Source organism: Procambarus clarkii, chromosome 17 (genome assembly GCF_040958095.1).
Source record: "Procambarus clarkii isolate CNS0578487 chromosome 17, FALCON_Pclarkii_2.0, whole genome shotgun sequence".
NCBI lineage: Eukaryota > Metazoa > Arthropoda > Malacostraca > Decapoda > Cambaridae > Procambarus > Procambarus clarkii.
Window position 1 is genome coordinate 34988814 of NC_091166.1, and position 21827 is coordinate 35010640.

At 44.6% G+C, this 21827-nt stretch overlaps 2 protein-coding genes across 3 annotated transcripts in view; one reads left to right on the top strand and one right to left on the bottom strand.

The window, feature by feature from the left end:
* LOC123772369 (connectin) overlaps nt 1–21827 on the top strand; it is an 806097-nt gene that overhangs the window by 315199 nt on the left and 469071 nt on the right. The gene's annotated exons all lie outside the window — the stretch shown is intronic.
* Nucleotides 2406–3845, bottom strand: LOC138365637 (transcription factor SPT20 homolog). Its single transcript, XM_069326121.1, has one exon. It carries the CDS (start codon nt 3843–3845, stop codon nt 2406–2408), a length of 1440 nt encoding a protein of 479 aa, XP_069182222.1.

The following is a 21827-nucleotide window of genomic DNA, read 5'->3' on the forward strand; positions in this document are numbered from 1 at the left end:
GCTGGCTCTCAGGGCTCAGCATGGGTGTCATGTGCTCATATGACACGTGTCAGCTGGCTCTCAGGGCTCAACATGGGTGTCATGTGCCCATATGACACCTGTCAGCTGGCTCTCAGGGCTCAACATGGGTGTCATGTGCTCATATGACACGTGTCAGCTGGCTCTCAGGGCTCAACATGGGTGTCATGTGCTCATATGACACGTGTCAGCTGGCTCTCAGGGCTCAACATGGGTGTCATGTGCCCATATGACACCTGTCAGCTGGCTCTCAGGGCTCAGCATGGGTGTCATGTGCTCATATGACACGTGTCAGCTGGCTCTCAGGGCTCAACATGGGTGTCATGTGCCCATATGACACCTGTCAGCTGGCTCTCAGGGCTCAACATGGGTGTCATGTGCTCATATGACACCTGTCAGCTGCCTCTCAGGGCTCAACATGGGTGTCATGTGCCCATATGACACCTGTCACACACCACCTGTAGTGTCATTCACTACGGAACGACACCAGACAGCATGGTAATTGTCATAGTAACACTCCATCATCAAAGGGAGATGGGGTCCGGTAGCGCAGTGGACTACGTTCTCGACTCAGAACATAGGGGGGTCCCCGGGTTTAATCCCCGGGGAGGACAGAAACGGGTTGTATATGTTTCCTCTCACCTGATACATCTGTTCACCTAGCAGTCAATATGTACCCGGGAGGTAGGCAACTGTTGTGGGGTTGCATCCCGGGGGGAGGGTTCTATATACCCCCCCCCCCACTATATATAAAGAAATAAGTTCTCGTAAATTATTATATATATATATATATATATATATATATATATATATATATATATATATATATATATATATATATAAATTTGATATATAGTTAGATTAGGCGTATGTTGCGTTTGGTATTTATAGGTGCTGTTGGCAAACATTTGTATTGTACGTGAGCGAAGCATTTACATCGTTGCAATTCGAACAGAGGTCATCAACGAAACACTGTTCGAGAAATATTCGAACGTCATCAGTTGTGACTCGTGTGGAAACTGTCTTTCATTCATAAACAAGGAGTTTGGCGGACACTTTTATATTAGCACTACCCAGACACGGAACCTTCCTTAAGAATTTACCTACCCCTAATATTACCTAGTTCTGCTTGATACATGCTTCATAACTGCTTCATAACTGCTTCATACCTGCTTCATACCTGCTTCATAACTGCTTCATACCTGCTTCATAACTGCTTCATACCTGCTTCATAACTGCTTCATAACTGCTTGCCGGAACAACCGTGGACATCTTCAAGAGAAAACTGGACGGTTTTCTAAGAGAAGTTCCGGATCAGCCGGGCTGTGGTGGGTACGTGGCCCTGCGGGCCGCTCCAAGCAACAGCCTGGTGGACCAAACTCTCACAAGTCGAGCCTGGCCTCGGGCCGGGCTTGGGGAGTAGAAGAACTCCCAGAACCCCATCAACCAGGTATCAACCAGGTACCTGCTTCATAACTGCTTCATACCTGCTTCATAGCTGCTTCATACCTGCTGCATAGCTGCTTCACACCTGCTTCATAACCGCTTCATAACTGCTTCATATCTGCTTCATATCTGCTTCATAACTGCTTCATATCTGCTTCATATCTGCTTCATACCTGCTTCATACCTGCTTCATAACTGCTTCATAGCTGCTTGATGGGGTTCTGGGAGTTCTTCTACTTCCCAAGCCCGGCCCGAGGCCAGGCTTGACTTGTGAGAGCTTGGTCCACCAGGCTGTTGCTTCGGGGGGGGGGGGGGGGGGGGTCCAAGACGGGTGAAATGCCTGTGAACTTACAAGCGCCGTGGCATGGTGGGCGCGTCTAGGAGCGTGGTGGGCGTGTCTAGGAGCGTGGTGGGCGTGTCTAGGAGCGTGGTGGGCGTGTCTAGGAGCGTGGTGGGCGTGTCTAGGGGCGTGGAGGGATAAAAACTCCAATATGGCAAGTGGCGTTGAGAAGAAGAGAGCACGGGAGCCAAGTACCCGGGCGTTGAGGCGTGGAAATGAGAAGGCTGGTGTTTACCCAGATCTGGCCGTGTTTGGCCTGCGTCCGCCCCGTGTAATATTCCGCCACCAGCTCCCACGGTGCCGACTAATATTTGCTAAATAAACGGAGGTGGGAGGGAGAGAGAGAGAGGGAGAGGGAGGGAGGGAGGGAGTGTGGGGGAAGGAGGGAGTGTTTAAGAGAGGTGGTGAAAGGGTTTGAGTTTATTGAGTTTTTGGAGGGGTCATGGTTTTAGATTTTTTTTTTGGTTGGTTTGGGTTTAACTAAAGTACGTTGAGGAACATAGAACAATGCCGTAGTTCTTGACTGAAGGCGAAGGAAAGAATATACAGTATGTGTAAGTGTATTAAAAACCTTATTTTGGGATGTAACCTTCACTGTTTCTCAAGGTTCTGTATACACCTGTGTACTCTGTTCTTCCTGTTCACTCACCTGTGTACTCTGTTCTTGTTGTTCACTCACCTGTGTACTCTGTTCTTGTTGTTCACTCACCTGTGTACTCTGTTCTTCCTGTTCACTCACCTGTGTACTCTGTTCTTGTTGTTCACTCACCTGTGTACTCTGTTCTTCCTGTTCACTCACCTGTGTACTCTGTTCTTCCTGTTCACTCACCTGTGTACTCTGTTCTTGTTGTTCACTCACCTGTGTACTCTGTTCTTGTTGTTCACTCACCTGTGTACTCTGTTCTTGTTGTTCACTCACCTGTGTACTCTGTTCTTGTTGTTCACTCACCTGTGTACTCTGTTCTTCCTGTTCACTCACCTGTGTACTCTGTTCTTCCTGTTCACTCACCTGTGTACTCTGTTCTTGTTGTTCACTCACCTGTGTACTCTGTTCTTCCTGTTCACTCACCTGTGTACTCTGTTCTTGTTGTTCACTCACCTGTGTACTCTGTTCTTCCTGTTCACTCACCTGTGTACTCTGTTCTTCCTGTTCACTCACCTGTGTACTCTGTTCTTGTTGTTCACTCACCTGTGTACTCTGTTCTTGTTGTTCACTCACCTGTGTACTCTGTTCTTGTTGTTCACTCACCTGTGTACTCTGTTCTTGTTGTTCACTCACCTGTGTACTCTGTTCTTCCTGTTCACTCACCTGTGTACTCTGTTCTTCCTGTTCACTCACCTGTGTACTCTGTTCTTCCTGTTCACTCACCTGTGTACTCTGTTCTTGTTGTTCACTCACCTGTGTACTCTGTTCTTGTTGTTCACTCACCTGTGTACTCTGTTCTTCCTGTTCACTCACCTGTGTACTCTGTTCTTCCTGTTCACTCACCTGTGTACTCTGTTCTTCCTGTTCACTCACCTGTGTACTCTGTTCTTGTTGTTCACTCACCTGTGTACTCTGTTCTTGTTGTTCACTCACCTGTGTACTCTGTTCTTGTTGTTCACTCACCTGTGTACTCTGTTCTTGTTGTTCACTCACCTGTGTACTCTGTTCTTCCTGTTCACTCACCTGTGTACTCTGTTCTTCCTGTTCACTCACCTGTGTACTCTGTTCTTCCTGTTCACTCACCTGTGTACTCTGTTCTTGTTGTTCACTCACCTGTGTACTCTGTTCTTGTTGTTCACTCACCTGTGTACTCTGTTCTTCCTGTTCACTCACCTGTGTACTCTGTTCTTCCTGTTCACTCACCTGTGTACTCTGTTCTTCCTGTTCACTCACCTGTGTACTCTGTTCTTGTTGTTCACTCACCTGTGTACTCTGTTCTTGTTGTTCACTCACCTGTGTACTCTGTTCTTGTTGTTCACTCACCTGTGTACTCTGTTCTTCCTGTTCACACACCTGTGCACGCGGCCACACACACCTACCTAGATGTGTTTGCATTGTCAAGAAAGTAGTATGAGAAAGTGAACTATTGTTAAGTTATAGAGTAAGGAGGAAGAGTGCCCTTTCCTCCTCCTCCTTCCTCTCGCTGGACTGTTCAAGGTTCTACATAGTGAAGGATGTGACAGTGAACAGTGAACATTTGATTGGGTTGCGTATAAATAGGAGGTGCCTCGTATGGGCCATATAGGCCAACAGCCTGGTGGACCAAACTCCTTCATGTCAAGCCTGGCCTTGAGCCGGACTTGGGGAGTAGAACAACTCCCAGAAGCCCATCAACCAGGTATCAACCAGGTATCAACTAGGCCAATAGGCCTTCTGCAGTTACCTTCATTCTTATGTTCTTATTTGAAGTAAAATAACCAAATGACTCCCAGTTACTGAAATTCACTACCTACAAACGATACAACATACAATACTGTATAACAATCATACATTGCTTGCATATATATATATATATATATATATATATATATATATATATATATATATATATATATATATATATATATATATATATATATATATATATATATAACAAATATCAAAATTATTTCGACAATTTGCAGCCACCAAGTTAAAAAAAAAACTTGCTCTAATCTCGTATGCGTAAATTTAGATTTTGTTCCACAGGATGAGGTAATCGGGTGCGTAAAATTAGTTAACTTGAGGGAGCATTAGGGAACTTTACTATTGAATCAGAGGAAGTGTCTGGCCCAACTTTTAATCTCTCTCTCTGAGCTCTGAGGCTCTGAGGTGCGTTTTTTTGTATTAACCAATTATTTCTCCTTTTTTTTCCTATCTACTGTGGCTAAAGGGAAGGGATGGAGGAAGTGGGAGGGAGAGAGGCATGACGTAGAGGGAGAAAACGAGGAAGGGCATACGAGAGGGAGGAAGAAAGGATATGAGAAGAACTTTCACTGGTGGAGTTCATTTTCCCTCATACTGACCGTATTAAGTCTGTCATGACTGCTGGTAATAGACTGTGGCTTCCAACTGCGTGAAGCCTCCTGCTTCAGCTGTGTTACCTGAAACTTCGGCCCCCAGGTAACACCAACAGCCTGGTTGACCAGTCCAGCAACCAGGAGGGCCTGGTCGACGACCGGGCCGCAGGGACGCTAAGCCCTGAAATCATCTCAAGATAACCTCAAGGTAACCACTAAATGACACTCCCTAAATGACCTAAATGATCCCAAAATAATCTTGTATATTAATCCACATATTGGCTACAACTTTGACCTAAAAATAATCCCATTTTGTAATTCCCCGTTCCCCATGGGAGATCAATTACCACATAATTGTAAATATTATTTTTTTCGAAAATTGATTCGCAAGTATTTTGGTTGTGGATTTTATTTACGACAAGCGTTCAGGATGTCTATTAGAGTCGTAATAGATGTCACTGAAATAGGCATTTACGTTTTCACAGCGAGTGTAAAAAGATTTCTTTTCAGTATTTATTGGTTAAATTTAAATTAGCTTTAACCCGCTATTTAATCTCCTGGTATTTATTTCCCTCCTGGTATGTATTAAACCCTGGTATATATAATTTTTCTTGAGTATATATACTACTTTTTGTATGTAATACAGGTGTAACTTACCCCTAATATGCATTACCCCAAGTATATATATATATATATATATATATATATATATATATATATATATATATATTATATATATATATATATATATATATTATATATATATATATATATATATATATATATATTATTATATTATATTATTATTATAGGCCATATTATTATAGGATTTAAGACAATAAATTACAAAACATACCACCGAGACTGACTAAACCATTTTACAGCACTTAGAAAGGGCATGATGACTAGGAGTTAGGATAGGAGTGTGGCAACAGTACCCAACCAATTGGACCATCGGGTATCGAGCGCCGACCCTGAAAGAGCAGATACAGTAAGGAGGAGGAGCGTCTCGAGACGTTACGGTTGACAACTGGTAGATGAGGCTGAGCTCTAGCGACTATGGGGCTCGGGAGCTAGGACTCGACTCCTGTGAGCTCATCTAGATGAGTGCGCGTACTCTGAGTGCACACATAAGAATTAAGGAAACTTCGGAAAGTCTATGGGCTCACGCGCGCCGTGCGCGCGCGCGCACGCACGCACGCACACACACACACACACACACACACACACACACACACACACACACACACACACACACACACACACACACACACACACACACACACGCACGCACATGCACACGCACGCACACGCACGCACGCACATGCACACACACTCATTAATACAGAGCACATATTGTGATTTGTTAAGGATGCTCTCACAATGTATATATTACCCACGGGAGCCCTCACAATGTATAGTGTAGCCCCTGTGGGCAATATAAAGTGGAAACGTATAGTGTCACCCACTGTTCACGGTGTGGTGAAGTGTGTCGAGTTGTCGATGATGACGTTGTCGAGCTGCTCATCACATTGAATTACTCCTATCCAATCATCTGATGATTATTATTCTCGTGCAACGATTAGTGTGAGTGTGTGTGTACTCTCCTAATGGTGCTTAGGAGCGTTGAGCTTCGACTCTTGGGGTCCCACCTCTCGCTTTTTAATCGCCTGGTGAATAGATGTTCAAACATTGTTTTTTTACACAGGAGCAGAAGATTTGACTCATAGGAGTGAGAACTTTACCTTCTCTTAACTCATGGTAAGCCTTACTCACCTGCTTTCCATGGAACTCGACCCGTCAATCGTTTTACAACCAGGCACCCGGTTACTGTTGAGTGAACAGAGTCGAGTAGCTATGGACTAGAGCTTATAGGCAATCCTCTCAAGCTTGGACTTGAAAAATTCCTTGAAAAATGCGTTGATTCACGAAAGCACTTAAATTAATTTGTGATTATCCTCACACTCTGTATTAAATGTATTTACCAGACAGCTGTTTGGTTGTGCTATTTCTTGATTTTGTTTCATGTAGCAGTATCAAGTAAGGTGATTTGCCAGGAAAAAACTTACCAAGCCTTTATGGCCGCTCCAAACAACAGCCTGGTGGACCAAGCTCTCACAAGTCGAGCCTGGCCTCGGGCCGGGCTTGGGGAGTAGAAGAACTCCCAGAACCCCATCAACCAGGTACCACTTGGAGCGGAATTAGTGGACCAGGAGCTGGGATATAGGGACCAAGGCTAACAGCAGCTTAGCACAAATGTTTGTTTTGCTACAGTGTGTAGCAGAAAGAACCAAACAGGTGCGTCGGAGCCTAGTGTGGTCTCTTGGGAGAGCTGTCACTCTGTAACTCCCTGTAGCCTCGTTCCAATATTTCCGTTTGACATCAACTGACATTTTGATGACTCTAAAGCAATTTGCAAATGTTGTATCGTAAATTAATCATCAATGAATTAAATGTTGTTGTTTTGGTATATTGGGACGTGGAATTATAAGAGAAATTCAGGAGCATGGAAGCGGGATTTGACACCAGAGTAATATTGGGTAGTTGTGAGGTGACTACTGGGCCTTCTGGCACCCTCTCCTCACACACCAGCGCCTCATGTCTCCTCACACACCAGCACCTCATGTCTCCTCACACACCAGCACCTCATGTCTCCTCACACACCAACACCTCATGTCTCCTCACACACCAGCACCTCATGTCTCCTCACACACCAACACCTCATGTCTCCTCACATACCAGCACCTCATGTCTCCTCACACACCAGCGCCTCATGTCTCCTCACACACCAGCACCTCATGTCTCCTCACACACCAGCACCTCATGTCTCCTCACACACCAGCGCCTCATGTCTCCTCACACACCAGCGCCTCATGTCTCCTCACACACCAGCGCCTCATGTCTCCTCACACACCAGCACCTCATGTCTCCTCACACACCAGCACCTCATGTCTCCTCACACACCAGCACCTCATGTCTCCTCACACACCAGCACCTCATGTCTCCTCACACACCAGCGCCTCATGTCTTCTCACCACACCTCGCTACCTGTTCTCACATACACTATCATAAAGACCGCATTCCACCAGTTGACAGTTGAGAGGCGGGACCAAAGAGCCAGAGCTCAACACCCGCAAGTACAACTAGGTGAGTACACAAAGAGACAGTATAGCAATTTCGAACGGTGCTTTAATATATGAGGCGAGACAAATTAACCGAACTATTTACACAGTTCGTCAGACCAAACTCGGAATATGCAGCAGTGGTGTGGTGCCCATATCTCTAGAAGCACATAAACTAGGTAATGAGCAAAGATGTACTACTAAATAGCTCCCGGAAGTTAAGAAAATGAGTTGTGAGGAGAGCTGGAGGCCTTAAACATGCCAAGGCTGGAAGATGAGAGAAAAAAGTGATATGATCACTTCATACAAAATAGTAACAGGAATTGTCAAGGACGAATTTTATTTAACTTGCGCCTTTAAAAATAAGATGCCATTTATTCAAGCTAAGGAAACAAAGGAGCCGAGAAATATATAAGAGAGCTAATTTTTGCAAATAGATTGGTAGACGGTTGGAACAAGTGAGGTGGTGGTGGTGGTGGCCAAAACACTTAATAGTTTCAAATTCATATGACAAAGAGCATTGGGGAGACGGGACACCACGAGCATAGCTTTCATCCTGTAACTACACTTAGGTAATTACACAAACAGTGATATATAACCCTTCACTAAATGACAGAAGACCCAGGCAAGAGTATCACAGAAATAACATTGTAGTTATTACTATAATGGAAAGGGCAGGCTCTTTCGCCTGTAGAAATCGATCCCGTCTGCTTATCATGAGTAACTTCAACCTCGGAAAGATAGACTTGAAGAACAAAGATCCACATGGGGGGTGCAGAAACATGGAGAGGTAAACAATTGGATGTGGCAACAAGAAACTTTTTAAGCTACATGTCAGGGGGACCAACAAGGATGACTCGACCTGGGGCCAGATTCACGAAGAAGTTACGCAAACACTTACGAACCTGAACATCTTTTCTCAATCTTTGGCGGCTTTGTTTACAATTATTAAACAGTTAATGAGCTCCGAAGCACCAGGGAGCTATTTATAACACTAACAACAGTTGATTGGCAAGTTTTCACGCTTGTAAACTGTTTAATAAATGTAACCAAAGCCATCAAAGATTGAGGAAAGATGTACACGTTCGTAAGTACTTGTGTAACTGCTTCCTGAATCTGGCCCTTGGTCTTCACTCTGAGGGAATTATCAGAGGAAAATGCCAAGCCATTACGACTATATAGCACTTGGAAGGGATCAGAATAAGGATTTAGGGTGGGACGGAGGGGAAGGAATGGTGCCCAACCACTTGGGGACGGTCGGGGATTGGTCTTCACTCTAAATGACTCCGACATAAGGAAAATCAACTTCGAAGCTCCCGTTGGAATGAGCGATCACAGTTTATTGATGTTTATCTTGTAGAAGTAGAGTTAACGTTCTCAATGAAATGTCCAGAAAACAAAAGGCTGGCATACCCGCTAGGTAAGGTAAGGTACCAAAATGGAAACTACGAGGAAGTAATGACATTCCTAACAAATATACTGTGGGTGACAGAGCTCAGAGAAATGGCTGCACAAGACATGATGAACTAATCACGCAGAAGGGTAATGAGGCAGTAGACAAGCTTGTCCCAATGTAAAAGAAGAAAACTAAATGCAAAAAAACTAAATACTTAATGTAAAACAGAAAGCTAACTGAATCAACCCGTTCTCGCAGATTTAATAAGTCAATATTGACTTATTAGTTGCGTGCATAGGTGACATACTAAACATAATAGTTTCCCTTGAAAAGCTTCATAGAAAACACCGACCTTACCTAACCTACTTAGTATGATAAGATAAGCATCTTATTGCTTCGTAATTACAATTATTACCTAACCTATACCTATAATAGGTTAAGTAACAATTGTTATTACGAAGCTATAAGATGCTTATTTTAACATACTAAGTAGGTTAGGTAAGGTCGGTGTTTTCTATGAAGCTTTTCAAGGGAAACTATTATGTTTAGTATGTCACCTATGCACGCAACTAATAAGTCAATATTGACATTAAATTTGCGAGAACGGGTTGACTGAATACAAGGGCATGGAGAAGCTACATAAGTAACAGGACACCAGAGAACAGAGAAAGACGGCGGCCCTCCGTGACGGTGGTGCCGTCCGCGGCCCTCCGTGACGGTGGTGCCGTCGGCGGCCCTCCGTGACGGTGGTGCCGTCGGCGACCCTCCGTGACGGTGGTGCCGTCGGCGGCCCTCCGTGACGGTGGTGCCGTCGGCGGCCCTCCGTGACGGTGGTGCCGTCGGCGACCCTCCGTGACGGTGGTGTCGTCGGCGACCCTCCGTGACGGTGGTGCCGTCGGCGGCCCTCCGTGACGGTAGTGCCGTCGGCGGCCCTCCGTGACGGTGGTGCCGTCGGCAGCCCTCCGTGACGGTGGTGCCGTCGGCCCTCCACGACGGTGGTGTCGTCGACAGAGTTGACAGTGTTATTGGCAATGCTGTCACAGGCGGTGAGGGAGAACATGAGAATTGGAATTGTTGTCGCAGTGAAGAAGGGGAGAGAGAGAGAAAGAGAGGGGAGGCTCATACCAAGAGGACTAAACTCTCAGTGTATTTACTCACAGAGAAGCTTTGTATACTCTCTCTCGGTGCATATATTATTGAATACAAAGTTGTGTAAGCGCATATGTACCAAGTGAAGCCCCACCTCCCCCTCCCCCATCAGTCTTCCATTGAGATGTCTGGAGTTACCCAACTGTGATGTCCATCTCCCAGTCGAGTTGTGGTGGCCAAAATAGGGTAACAGACTGTTTCAAATTGCAATAACATGAATACGTTCGCAAGACCTGCACGTTGTAATTAAGAGAAAAGCTTTGCAATTAAATGGATAGACAAAGATAGATGGAATAGATTGCATTGCAGTTATTTGAATGGATTAAGGAGTTTCGTTAAGCAATCAATGCTGCATTGTGTATAAGGACTCCCGGATTTTAATGGTTGAAATTGGGGCCAATAACAATGGTTCTATTGTAATTGGTGAGAACGAAGCGATTTAAATAGTGGATTGGATAGCACCTTTTAGTATTTTGGTTGCTGGGATTTATGGGTTCCAACCACCACCTTCCTCACCAAGGGCTCCCAACGCCGCCTGCACCAAGGGCTCCCAACGCCGCCTTCACCAAGGGCTCCCAACGCCGCCTTCACCAAGGGCTCCCAACGCCGCCTTCACCAAGGGCTCCCAACGCCACCTTCACCAAGGGCTCCCAACGCCACCTTCACCAAGGGCTCCCAACGCCGCCTTCTTCAGCAAGGGCGCCCAACGCCACCTTTGACAGGGGGGAACTAGTATATTCTGACAATGCTGCCGCCGGATAAGCTATCATTGCGCTCCGCCTCGAGTATCGGATTTGTATTATTTGTCCCCATATCTTACGCTTTTTGTTAGGGTCACATTGAGCAGCTGTGTGTACTTACCAATTTGTAATATTTGTACCTTCAGGATCAAGCTTTAACTCTTGGACCCCGCCTTTCCTGCCGCTGGTTGCCTAAAAAATCCCGGATCTATTTCTTGGGCATTAGTGTTCCCAGATTCCGTCTATGTATTATTGGTATTTATTGTGGAACATAATTTTGTTCTCGCACTAAGTATTTATACGTGTATTATGTCTCCTTTTTTGTAGATATTATATCAGCTGTGTTTGTTCCGGTTTAGTCATACTCCTGAAGCTTCATTCCCCTTCTTTGACCCTTGCGCTGGAAACCACTATTTTCGTACCTTTGCTTTGCTTATGTTTCCAATTTCTACCTGTGCATCAATAAGTTTTAACCACAGTTTATTTATATTTGCAGGTAAGCAGTGCATTGAGAGTACACTGAGAGAGCTGTGGTGTTCATCCAATGATCTTCACATCCAGCAGGAGATCGACTCCGTGAAAGGTTTGTAAATCTTTCACGATTGATTCTTTCAACAATAGATTCCTCGAGATAAATTTCATACAATCAGCCCACACTGCAATATTACATTTAATATCAGCTATGGTATTAAATGTGGAGAGGGGGGGGGGGAGGACCTGCTGCATGGGTAACAGCTTCTCCTCTTGTATCAACCTACCCAGGCTTTGCGCCCTGGAGAGGCCACTCCAGACCGACGACCAGAGCACAACTCCATAGTCTCCTGAGACTGATGGATGCCTACTACTACTACAACAAAATTAGAAAGTAGAAATCTAAACTATTGAGTTGGAAAAACTGGAAAATTATTTTCTACTTGTGTTGCTTTGACAAACTAACCTAACCTCCCTAGGCTTAATACACGATATCTGAGGCCTAATATAGTACATATGTGTGCTATACTAGGTCTAGGAATATTTAAGTTTGTGTTGTAGCTTCAGTTATTTTCAAAGAATTCTTTACTAGTCAATATACTACTATCTAAAAGCTAAGTATGTATGAGTTCGTGACTACTGGCGACCGTCACAATAGGTACTGACTAAACAGGAGGATGGCTTGCCTATTCAGACCGATGGCTTCAGTGTTTACCTAATACTCTTCTCTTGCTTTAAACATTATTTAATAATAATAATTCTAATTTATAATTCTTAACATATTTTCCTTGTTTCTTAATCTCCCACTTTTGCTCCCTCCCATACTGCTAGAGAGTCGTAATGGCTTGGTGCTTTCGCGTGATAATCCCCTTCCCTAGTATACTCGTATGTTCTCATACTATTCTGACTCTCGGCTAATCCCCTTGTTCTGTGGGAGGACAGGATCATACACAACTTTATCATCTTTTCCGCTGCTCTCCACTTCTTAAGATTGGCTCCTAGTCAATCTTAAGAAGTGGTCCTAGTCCTGTTTCTTCCATCCAGTGTCTAGGGATATCTGAGGACAGGTGCAAACCCAGAAGCATCCTCTGATGAACCTGATGAAAACTTTTCCATTCATTGTGGCTTATGTTGCATTTTTTGGGATATATAATTAATTTTACTTTGAAAAGATTACATATCTTTTACCTATACCATAAGTATATTGCCTTTTAATATTCAGAATATTTAAAATATTTATAATGAATACTACCATTTGAAACAGACCTTTCAAATATTACCCGGGACAAGATGAAAGCAATTTTATCACCCTTGTGTCCATCCTTGTCTCCTGGGGGCTGACGACTCCATTGTTCTCTCCTGTTTGGAGTTAATGACTTCAGTTTTGTCCCCGTAATAGGATGTGGTGTTCGTTAGGTCTGAAGCTTTGTCGATCTAAAGTGTTGCCCAGACGAGTTCCACCGGGGCGGCTGCCAGCATGTGAGGTTGGTCCTGTGTAAAGTGAATAGTGGTTGGGCAGCTGATCATAGCCCAAGAGGGGTGGCCAGGCTGCAGGTCTTAACCCTAGCGGTGTGGCCATGTAGGGATCCGTCCGAATTTACACTACTGACACTCCGTTTAGGGTTACCCTGGCTTCCAAGAGCTTGGGGAAGCATGGCCAAGTTGTATTTATAACTCGTGTGATGAGAGGCGTGATGATCACAACCTGGAGGTAATGAGGCCAGCTTGTGTACACGGTTAATAGCCTGTCACTCACCGTTGCCTCAGAGGTATACTGTATTCTACAGACAGGCAACATATACCATATAATCATGAAGTAGACCTACTGGAGTTTTCCAGCACCTCATTTTATGTATCAATACTGTGATCAGCACCACTGGCACTACATCAGTGCAATGGTCACTGATTCATCACCTAACTCATCTGTATGAATCTATAAGGGAGAATGCCCAAGGTTAAAGGCTAGATGTTTGAGGATATTGAAAAGATAACTATCCTCTAGTCATGCGGTTTAGCTCACGTGTGCTTAAATGCCTCCCACACCTGGAATCGACCTCAAGTTCAATTGATTTAAATAATTAAAATTATGCCTATGTCACCATATGTATCTACTTTGACACCTGTGTGCTTCCACACCTGAGTGCCTTCACATCTGTTCCCAGATGTCTGTACTTCCTCAACAGCTATTTGCTGCCACCACCTTTAATTACTGACTACAAATGAAGACAATGCCCACTGAGGCTAAGGACGTTACTTTCAGTAGCAGTAACCGGAGGAGGCATCCATCAGTCTCAGGAGCCTTTGGAGTTGTGCTCTGGTTGTCGGCCTGGAGTGGTCTCTCCAGGGCGCAAAGCCTGGGTAAGTTGATATGGTTCTGGTTACCGGTTACTTTCACTCAGTTACCAGTTACTTTCAACCAGTTACCAGTTACTTTCACCCAGTTACTTTCAACCGGTTGTTTAAACAGTCTGGGTCCAGACTCATCACTGTAACCATCTTCACTGCACACGACCATCACTGAAATCCTCACTACCTGGGTTAAGCAGTATGCCGAGTCGAGGCATAAACTCCCTCCTATCAGAGATTAGCGCTTGGCTTTCCTCTATAAGACAAGCAGTTGTACATTGAGGAGGTAGAGGATGCTCGTTATACATTGAGGACTATGACTATAGGACTAGCCACTATGGCTGAAGACTACATTCTAACCCCATCGGCCCTCTACCAAGTATGTTCTGAAGCGCTGTCTCCTAACCACTTTTGCCGTATAACCCGGAAGACAAGACGGTGGTGTGAAGACACCTCCCAGGAGGTCCAAGATGAACTATTTCTAGGAGATACATATCTTATGAACTATTCCTAGGAGATACATAAGGGGTACATATCTTCTAGGTGCAAGATCAGAACGGGTAATGACCCACATAGGGAGGTTTTGCTGGTAAATTGTGACACCTATCAGGTTGATAGGTGTCACCCCCTGATAGGTGTGACACCTATCACGGGGTATGGAGGGGAGGTGGGAGAGGTTTCTTCGTACTTACAATGAAACTTGGTTATTAGAACCAATCTGATATCCGTTTACCATCGAACAGAGGTCCCAACCACTCCCTGACAGAACGAACAGGCGACCTCGGCAGCCACACTCCTGCTACCGTCGGTCGACCAGCACTTGACACTGGAGCGCTTGCAATTATTTAGGCGTCACCTTCATTCAGGGGTATGGCTCACACTGCCTAGTTGTCATGTTATGTGTTCACACCCTCTCTAGAGCCGCCGGGACTCCCCGCACTCTCGTTACTTTGGGATGATCTCTCAATCCCCCTTAGTTATAGTCCACTATCACCCAAGTTATAGTCGTGTCTTTACTCTCTCTAGCCAGGAAACCTCAACAAAACCAGAGCAAGAGCCAACTAACAAACATAATATTTAATACCTTAAAACATACACAATATACATAAAGGAAATGGTTATAAAACAATACAATCACCTCTTAGGCTCCTTCCAACTGATAACACTCTGTCGTCACCTTATGTCTCCAACCTACTGTACCAGGCTGCTGCTTGAACCTCAGTCCACAGCCTTCTGCTTCCTTCACTGCTTTAGGTTGAAATACATGACACACATAATATTCATATATTTACTACTCTTCAAAAAGCATCAATCTCTCACCTTGCACTGCGTCTTTCACGCCAAAAACGCAATCAAGCACTCCCTTAGATATCGAGGTCCTTATGACCTCTATTCGTTTACTCGAGATCCCCTTCTACAATCATCATCTGGGTCCTCAAAATATGTAAGGCACTCCTGCAGCGCCTCCAATCAGCTGCAACGAAGTCCTCCTTAAATGTCAGTGAAGCTCTCTCCAAACGCTTCATACAAGCGACGTGTAGCTTCCCTATACAGCTCGAAGATTCACTAGGTCCACGAAGTTCCACTTCTCACTGGAAGTCCTACTTCACCTTACAGTATTGCTTGTAATCCTCTGGAACGAAGTTCTCTCACTAACTTCCACCACACAAACGTTGCAGTTCTCCCACACAAACCTGCAAATCCATCAGCATGCCATAATAAACGTTTTCCCTAACAAAACACAATTAAATGTATTCACAGAAAATAAAACTCCTCCGTCCGACATATCTTTAAACACTATTGCGTTGGCGTTGCCGCGACGGTACTCCCCCATCGTGGGCGGGTCCACTTTGGGACATGTCCAGATATGTTGCATGAGACTCCCTTATATACTAACATAAACACTTGCCATAATCGTTGGGCACACGATCAAACACAGACAACTACTGCAACAACTATTATATTAGCTTACCGCAGAATTTGTATCTTTAGGGCACTCTATCAGCTGCGGCTCCCAGATGTCATCCTCTAATACATCCAACAAGGTCTCTTTAAGATTGTTGCGACTACAGGTTGAAGTGCCTTCAATGTTCCGGACCAAGCTGATGGAAACAGCCCATTATGAACATTACAGGCTTGTGAAAGTTGTTCATCGTTTAGTGTATTATGTTAAGTGTATTATGTATTTTCCTCATGTTTGTAATACGTGGTGTGCAGTGTTGTGTGGACCAACATACCTGGAATTTGGCCAAGAGGAGTTACAAGACAACAGTAGTTGCCATCTGCTGTGAGGTGCTGCTAGTGTGTTGCTAGATACAGGTGTGTCTAGCAACACTTCCAGGGTGTTATAGACCCCTGGAAGTGATTATATGCGACTCCTGTCAGCATGTTGCTGAAGCCCTCTGAAAGTGTGTTTCTGAAGAGCAGATGTAGGGTATTGGGATATTGTGACGATATTCTGTGGACTGGCCAGCGTTGAGGAAGGTACTCGCCGGTGATTTACCATTGAGCGTGGACGACATTTACTTGATGACAGTGAATTCAATATGATTTGAAGAACAATGCAGATATATTGAGTGTCCTGGGTGAAAGCGACACTGTGAACATAAGTGAAGTTATACTTCGATAAATAGTATATTGGTGAAGGTGTAATTGCGTTTTGTTCCCCCCTTTATTCCTTGCACTATTACCATGACTTTATGCCCTGGAGAGGCCACTCCAGACCAACAATCAGAGCACAACTCCATATGCGTTATGATGTTAAGCATCATAACAGTAACAGAACAGTGTAAAGGTAAAACTGTCCCCAGACAGGAATACCAATAACACAACCAGGCCGGGGTAGCAACCTGGAAGTGTTACTGCTAATCCGGGCGGGTGGACAGTTTACTGTCTCTATTGTCGGTGACCAACAGCGACCATCACAGTCACTGACCATCACACGGTCAGTGATGTCAGTCTGTCACTGTCCGACAGACAAGGGTAATTAACACTGATAGACAAGGGTAGCTGATCTTCGGTTTATATATTGTCCTGGTGAGGATTTCTAGGAAAAAACAAGAGAGAGAAACGGTTGCAGAGTGATTGACAATATTAATTGATCACCGTAATTCACACATCAGAGGTTTGTAGTCCTATTATGTGTGGCCGGAGTAACGGTAAAACTGTCACCAGACAGGAGTACCAGTAACACTACCAGGCCGGGGTAGCAGCCTGGAAGTGTTACTGCTAATCCGGCCTGGTGGACAGTTTACTGTCAATGGTCAGAGACCATCACACACGGTCACTGACCATCACACCGTGAAACGGTCAAGGCGGTCATGGCGATATTGTCCGGGTATCGGCAGTTGTAACACTTGGCAGACAGGGTATCGGCAAACCTGTCCTCCACGCCAATGAGATTAGGAGAGAAGGCTAACGGTGCCCAACCACTTGGACGGTCCTCGAATAACATGGCTGGACAGATTGGTCACTGATCTTCAGTAACCGATCTTCAGACAATCACTGACCATTATTCGGTCACCAGTTGCCAAGGTAGCAGCCTGGAACTGCTAATCCGGTCTGGTGGACAGTTCAGAGGCACTATCTACGATGAACTGGTCCTGGCAATACTGTCCAGGTATCGGCAGTTGTAACACTTACCAGACAGGGTATCGGCAAACCATGCCAAAGAGATTTGGACAGGCTTATGGTGCCCAACCACTTGGACGGTCGTCGATTAACACAGCCGGACAGATTGGTCACTAATCTTCACACGTTCACTGATCATAACACTTGTCTGTTATGCAGGGGTATCGGCCTATCAGAAAAGCAACGTTGACTGACAGTCGTTCTTCAGTGGAGGCGCAGTCAGATAATCACGCAGGACTTGCATGATAATTTCCCTTGGTGTGAGATAAATACTAATTAATCTCCGTGTTAGCCCAATTAATCACAAATCTTTTTCTCGACGAATTTCATCAAAGATTTAGCTGAACAGCATTCACAGACAGTGTTACCACTACCCCGGCCTGGCAGACATTGTAACCGCTACCCCGGTCTGTCCGTCATGCCGTGGTAGTGGCAACACTGGGTCTGTGATGCTGTTTACCCATTGATGACATTTACAGAGAAAAAGACTGAGTATTGGGTTCATTGAGTTTATTGCACCCAATGAGTTCATTGAGACAAATGGGTTTGGTCTCCATGATAACCTAATAAATCACAAATCTTTTTCTCGACGAATGTCATCAAAGATTTAGTTGAACAGCATTCAGACACAGTGTTACCACTACCCCGGCCTGGCAGACATTGTAACCGCTACCCCGGTCTGTCCGTCATGCTGTGGTAGTGGCAACACTGGGTTTGTGATGCTGTTTACCCATTGATGACATTGGTCGAGAAAAAGACTGAGTTATGATTAATTAAGCTGTGGTGGAGACCTCATCCATCCTGTGGGAGAGGCACAGACACAGGAGATTAGTTTCCCATAATATTTATCTCACATCACGAGATAATTACCAGAAACATTGTAAATCTGTCTGTCACTCCATATTGTAATTAGTAAAGTTAAATACTCGATGTATCTGCTGACCTATAGTGTTGATGAACCTTAAACTTCCCTGGACATACACAGGACCAATTTCTTTTTCGTGGCCATGACGCTTAAAGTCGCAGACGATATTGTCCTTCCTCCTCATGTGTAATAGGTGGAATACAGTTGTAGTTCCGTCCGTTTTTTTAAACGTCATGCAATCAGGTGCATTAATAGCCTACAGGGAGCAATTTTGAGAATAACGTAGTGTTACTGTAATATCATATGCTAAGTCTCCTATTAGGCCTATTTCCTTTGCAATGATGTTCCATAGGGTTTCATGTGCAATGCTTGAGTTATGGCCGCCATTCTTGAAAAGTCTGTCTTCGATATGTACATTCAGTTTAATGCGCTCAGACCCCTGAATGTTGACAAGACAGAAAATGGTTGACGCCGACGCCACTACGCTAACAGCGTCAGATGGCAAAGTAGAACCCGCATTCAGGACCAGAACTTTCCCTGTGGCATTGGAGGTTAGTCCCACTGCTGCTTTAATGGCCTGGGCAATTACGGAAGAGTTTATGCACGCCAAACCAGCAAACTTTCTGTACATTGAACGTGCTCCAGCAATGTACCTTGACACCTCTCTCACCTCGTGAGACAATTTTCGAGTTTTGAGGTTCACGATCTTATAGTACTTCGTAATGTTATTGAAAAGTACTATATGATATTCAATGTCGGTTTCGATATCTGAGAAACTCTCCAGGAAAGACAAGAGTTAGCTGTCTAGAAAGGTGACGTCTATTACTATTGCGTACTTAAGCAAGATAATCGTTTCCGCAGATGATTGATAGTGAGTAAACTCTGTATCTTTTGGCCAGCTGGACTTCGTGGCTTCTACTTAGCAGAAAACGCATTTTGGCACATTTCTTAAACACATTTTTTTACTACTTGGATGCATCCTGCAAGTGTTGCAGGATTTCCCTTCACTGGAGGGTACGGCCTCTAGGAAGGTGGCTAGGTCCATCGTGCAGGTAAAACTTTGCCACGAACATTCAGCTTTTTCTTCTCGTACACCAATGTCGTTCAAAACGAAAGACAAACTGTCTATTATTTTCTAATACAGGGTTATGTTTATTTTCGAGACGATATTTTTTATGAAGTTTTTGGTTGAATTATAATCTTCGGCATCCATGTTCTTCATACAATTGAGGACAGTCTGGCGGTGGGTTGTCATCAGTGCCACGAGTACTGCCACCCTCTGGGAGCAAGAGAACGGGTCGGGGTCAGTCATTGGGATTGGTCTGTCACTGTTAGAAACAGTTTAAACCTCGTCAGTAATCACGTTATCCTCAATACATATGTCGTCGGGGCATGGATCATTCTCAGGAAAACTAGTACCATTTATACCACAGCCGGTATCATCCCCATCCTTATCAATTTCACTTTGACTATTTTAATTACTACAACCAGTATCACTACTGCCAATGTCAATTTCTGTGAAACCGTCGTTATTATCGTCGGTGTTATTACTAATTATGCTACAAATGGTATTGCAATTAACACCATCTGTTGCGACAGTACTTTAGTTATCATCATGACCGTCAGTGGTATCAGTAATGTAAAAGTTCTACACGAAGGTATTGACCTAGTTAGCAAAGTTGTCGACAACTTCACACTTAGCGTCCAAGTACATCTCGGGTTCCTCTGAAGACCCCTCTGATACCTCCGAAGACCTCTCAGGTGCTTACCAGTACAAATCTGATGACTCCGAAGATTTTTCTGATCCCTCCTAAGACTTCTCTGATCCCCCTGAAGAATTCTCTGATCCCTCCGAAGACATCTCCGATTCCTCCGAAGACATTTCAGATTCGAATTAAGACATTTCAGATACCACCTAATAGTTCTCTGGAGCCTGCGAAGAGTCCTCTTGTTCTGAACCCTCGTCCTAGGGCACTGGCTGGCCGCAACAAAAGAAACCTAAAATACGGTTAAATATTTTCTTCAGTTTTAAACCCATGTTTTATAATCTAAAACTAGATATTTAAAAAACCTATTTCTTCATATTTGAAGAAATATAAATAAAGATGCTGCATGATTATAGCAAAGTTGGAATCTAATAGACACTTAGTGGAATACGACGGGGAGAAGATGGTAGTGTGGAAGTTGGTTAAGAGTGTGGAAGATGGTAGTGTGTGTGTGGAAGATGGTAGTGTGTGGAAGATGGTAGTGTGTGTGTGTGGAAGATGGTAGTTGTTATGATCTCAGCCTACAGGAGAAACGAGTCTCCCCCTTGAGAGTTATTCAACAAGCCCGACCTAACTAGAAGGTATAGGAAATATAGAGGCAATAACACAGATGTAAAATAGTTTGTTGGATTCATTGAACAGTTTAAGATTATGAGCAGTGAATAAGAAAACAGATAAATTACTGGTTAGGAGATGTGGATAATTTGCTGGAGGTGTGAGGCTCGCTTCTGGAGGGCTTTGACCTCACTTGAGGCCAGACATCGCAGGGGGAAAGCCGCGCTCCGTTTGAGCTCCCATCAGAATGGAACCCCTAGTGATATATCTCCAAGAGAAGAGAGGTGTGTAGACATGCCAGCTGTGGAATTGAGCTGAGAACGTTGTGGTCTGAAGTCCTGGACGGCGAGGGGAGTTTATTAAGCTGCCCAGAGACATTTTCGTGGGCTGTGTGGAGCGCCCTGACCAGACGCCGTCAGAGGGATAGCGCCCTCGACTAGACAATCTGTGGTAAGCACGATTTAAGCCAGTTCATAGTGATTGCTTGTAGTTGGTCGTGTGCCCAGCGACAGTAGCAATGTTTATTTATAAGTTAGACATGTTTTGATAAGGCAGAAGGCCTAAAATAAGAGAGTGGAGAGGGAGGAACAGCTGGAGGGACGAGCAGCACGTCCTCTCCCGTCGACCCCCTGAAGCCAACTGCCTGGCTGCTGAGGACCCTCCCAGAGTGATTGAGGCCCACCGGGCGAGGTGGAGCATGGACCAGCCCAACGGGGGAGTCCACTCTCACTGCATGTAGAGAGTGGATAGATGTTAGATGCAAACACATTGTGTGGATTATTTCGTCTATGTGTTTATAAGGAAACATTTTTATTGGAGTGTCAATGGGTTGCAGGTTTGTCTTTGGGGAAGAAGTTGCTGAGAACTTCGAAGCCAGCACAGAGGGAGTAATTGATGAGACTCCAAGGTAGTGGAGGAGAGGACCTCGAGCTGTGAGGAGAAGCAGTGAAGAGGAGTGTCACGTGCTTCTGTAGAGGTGGTGAAGCACCATAGTTGCT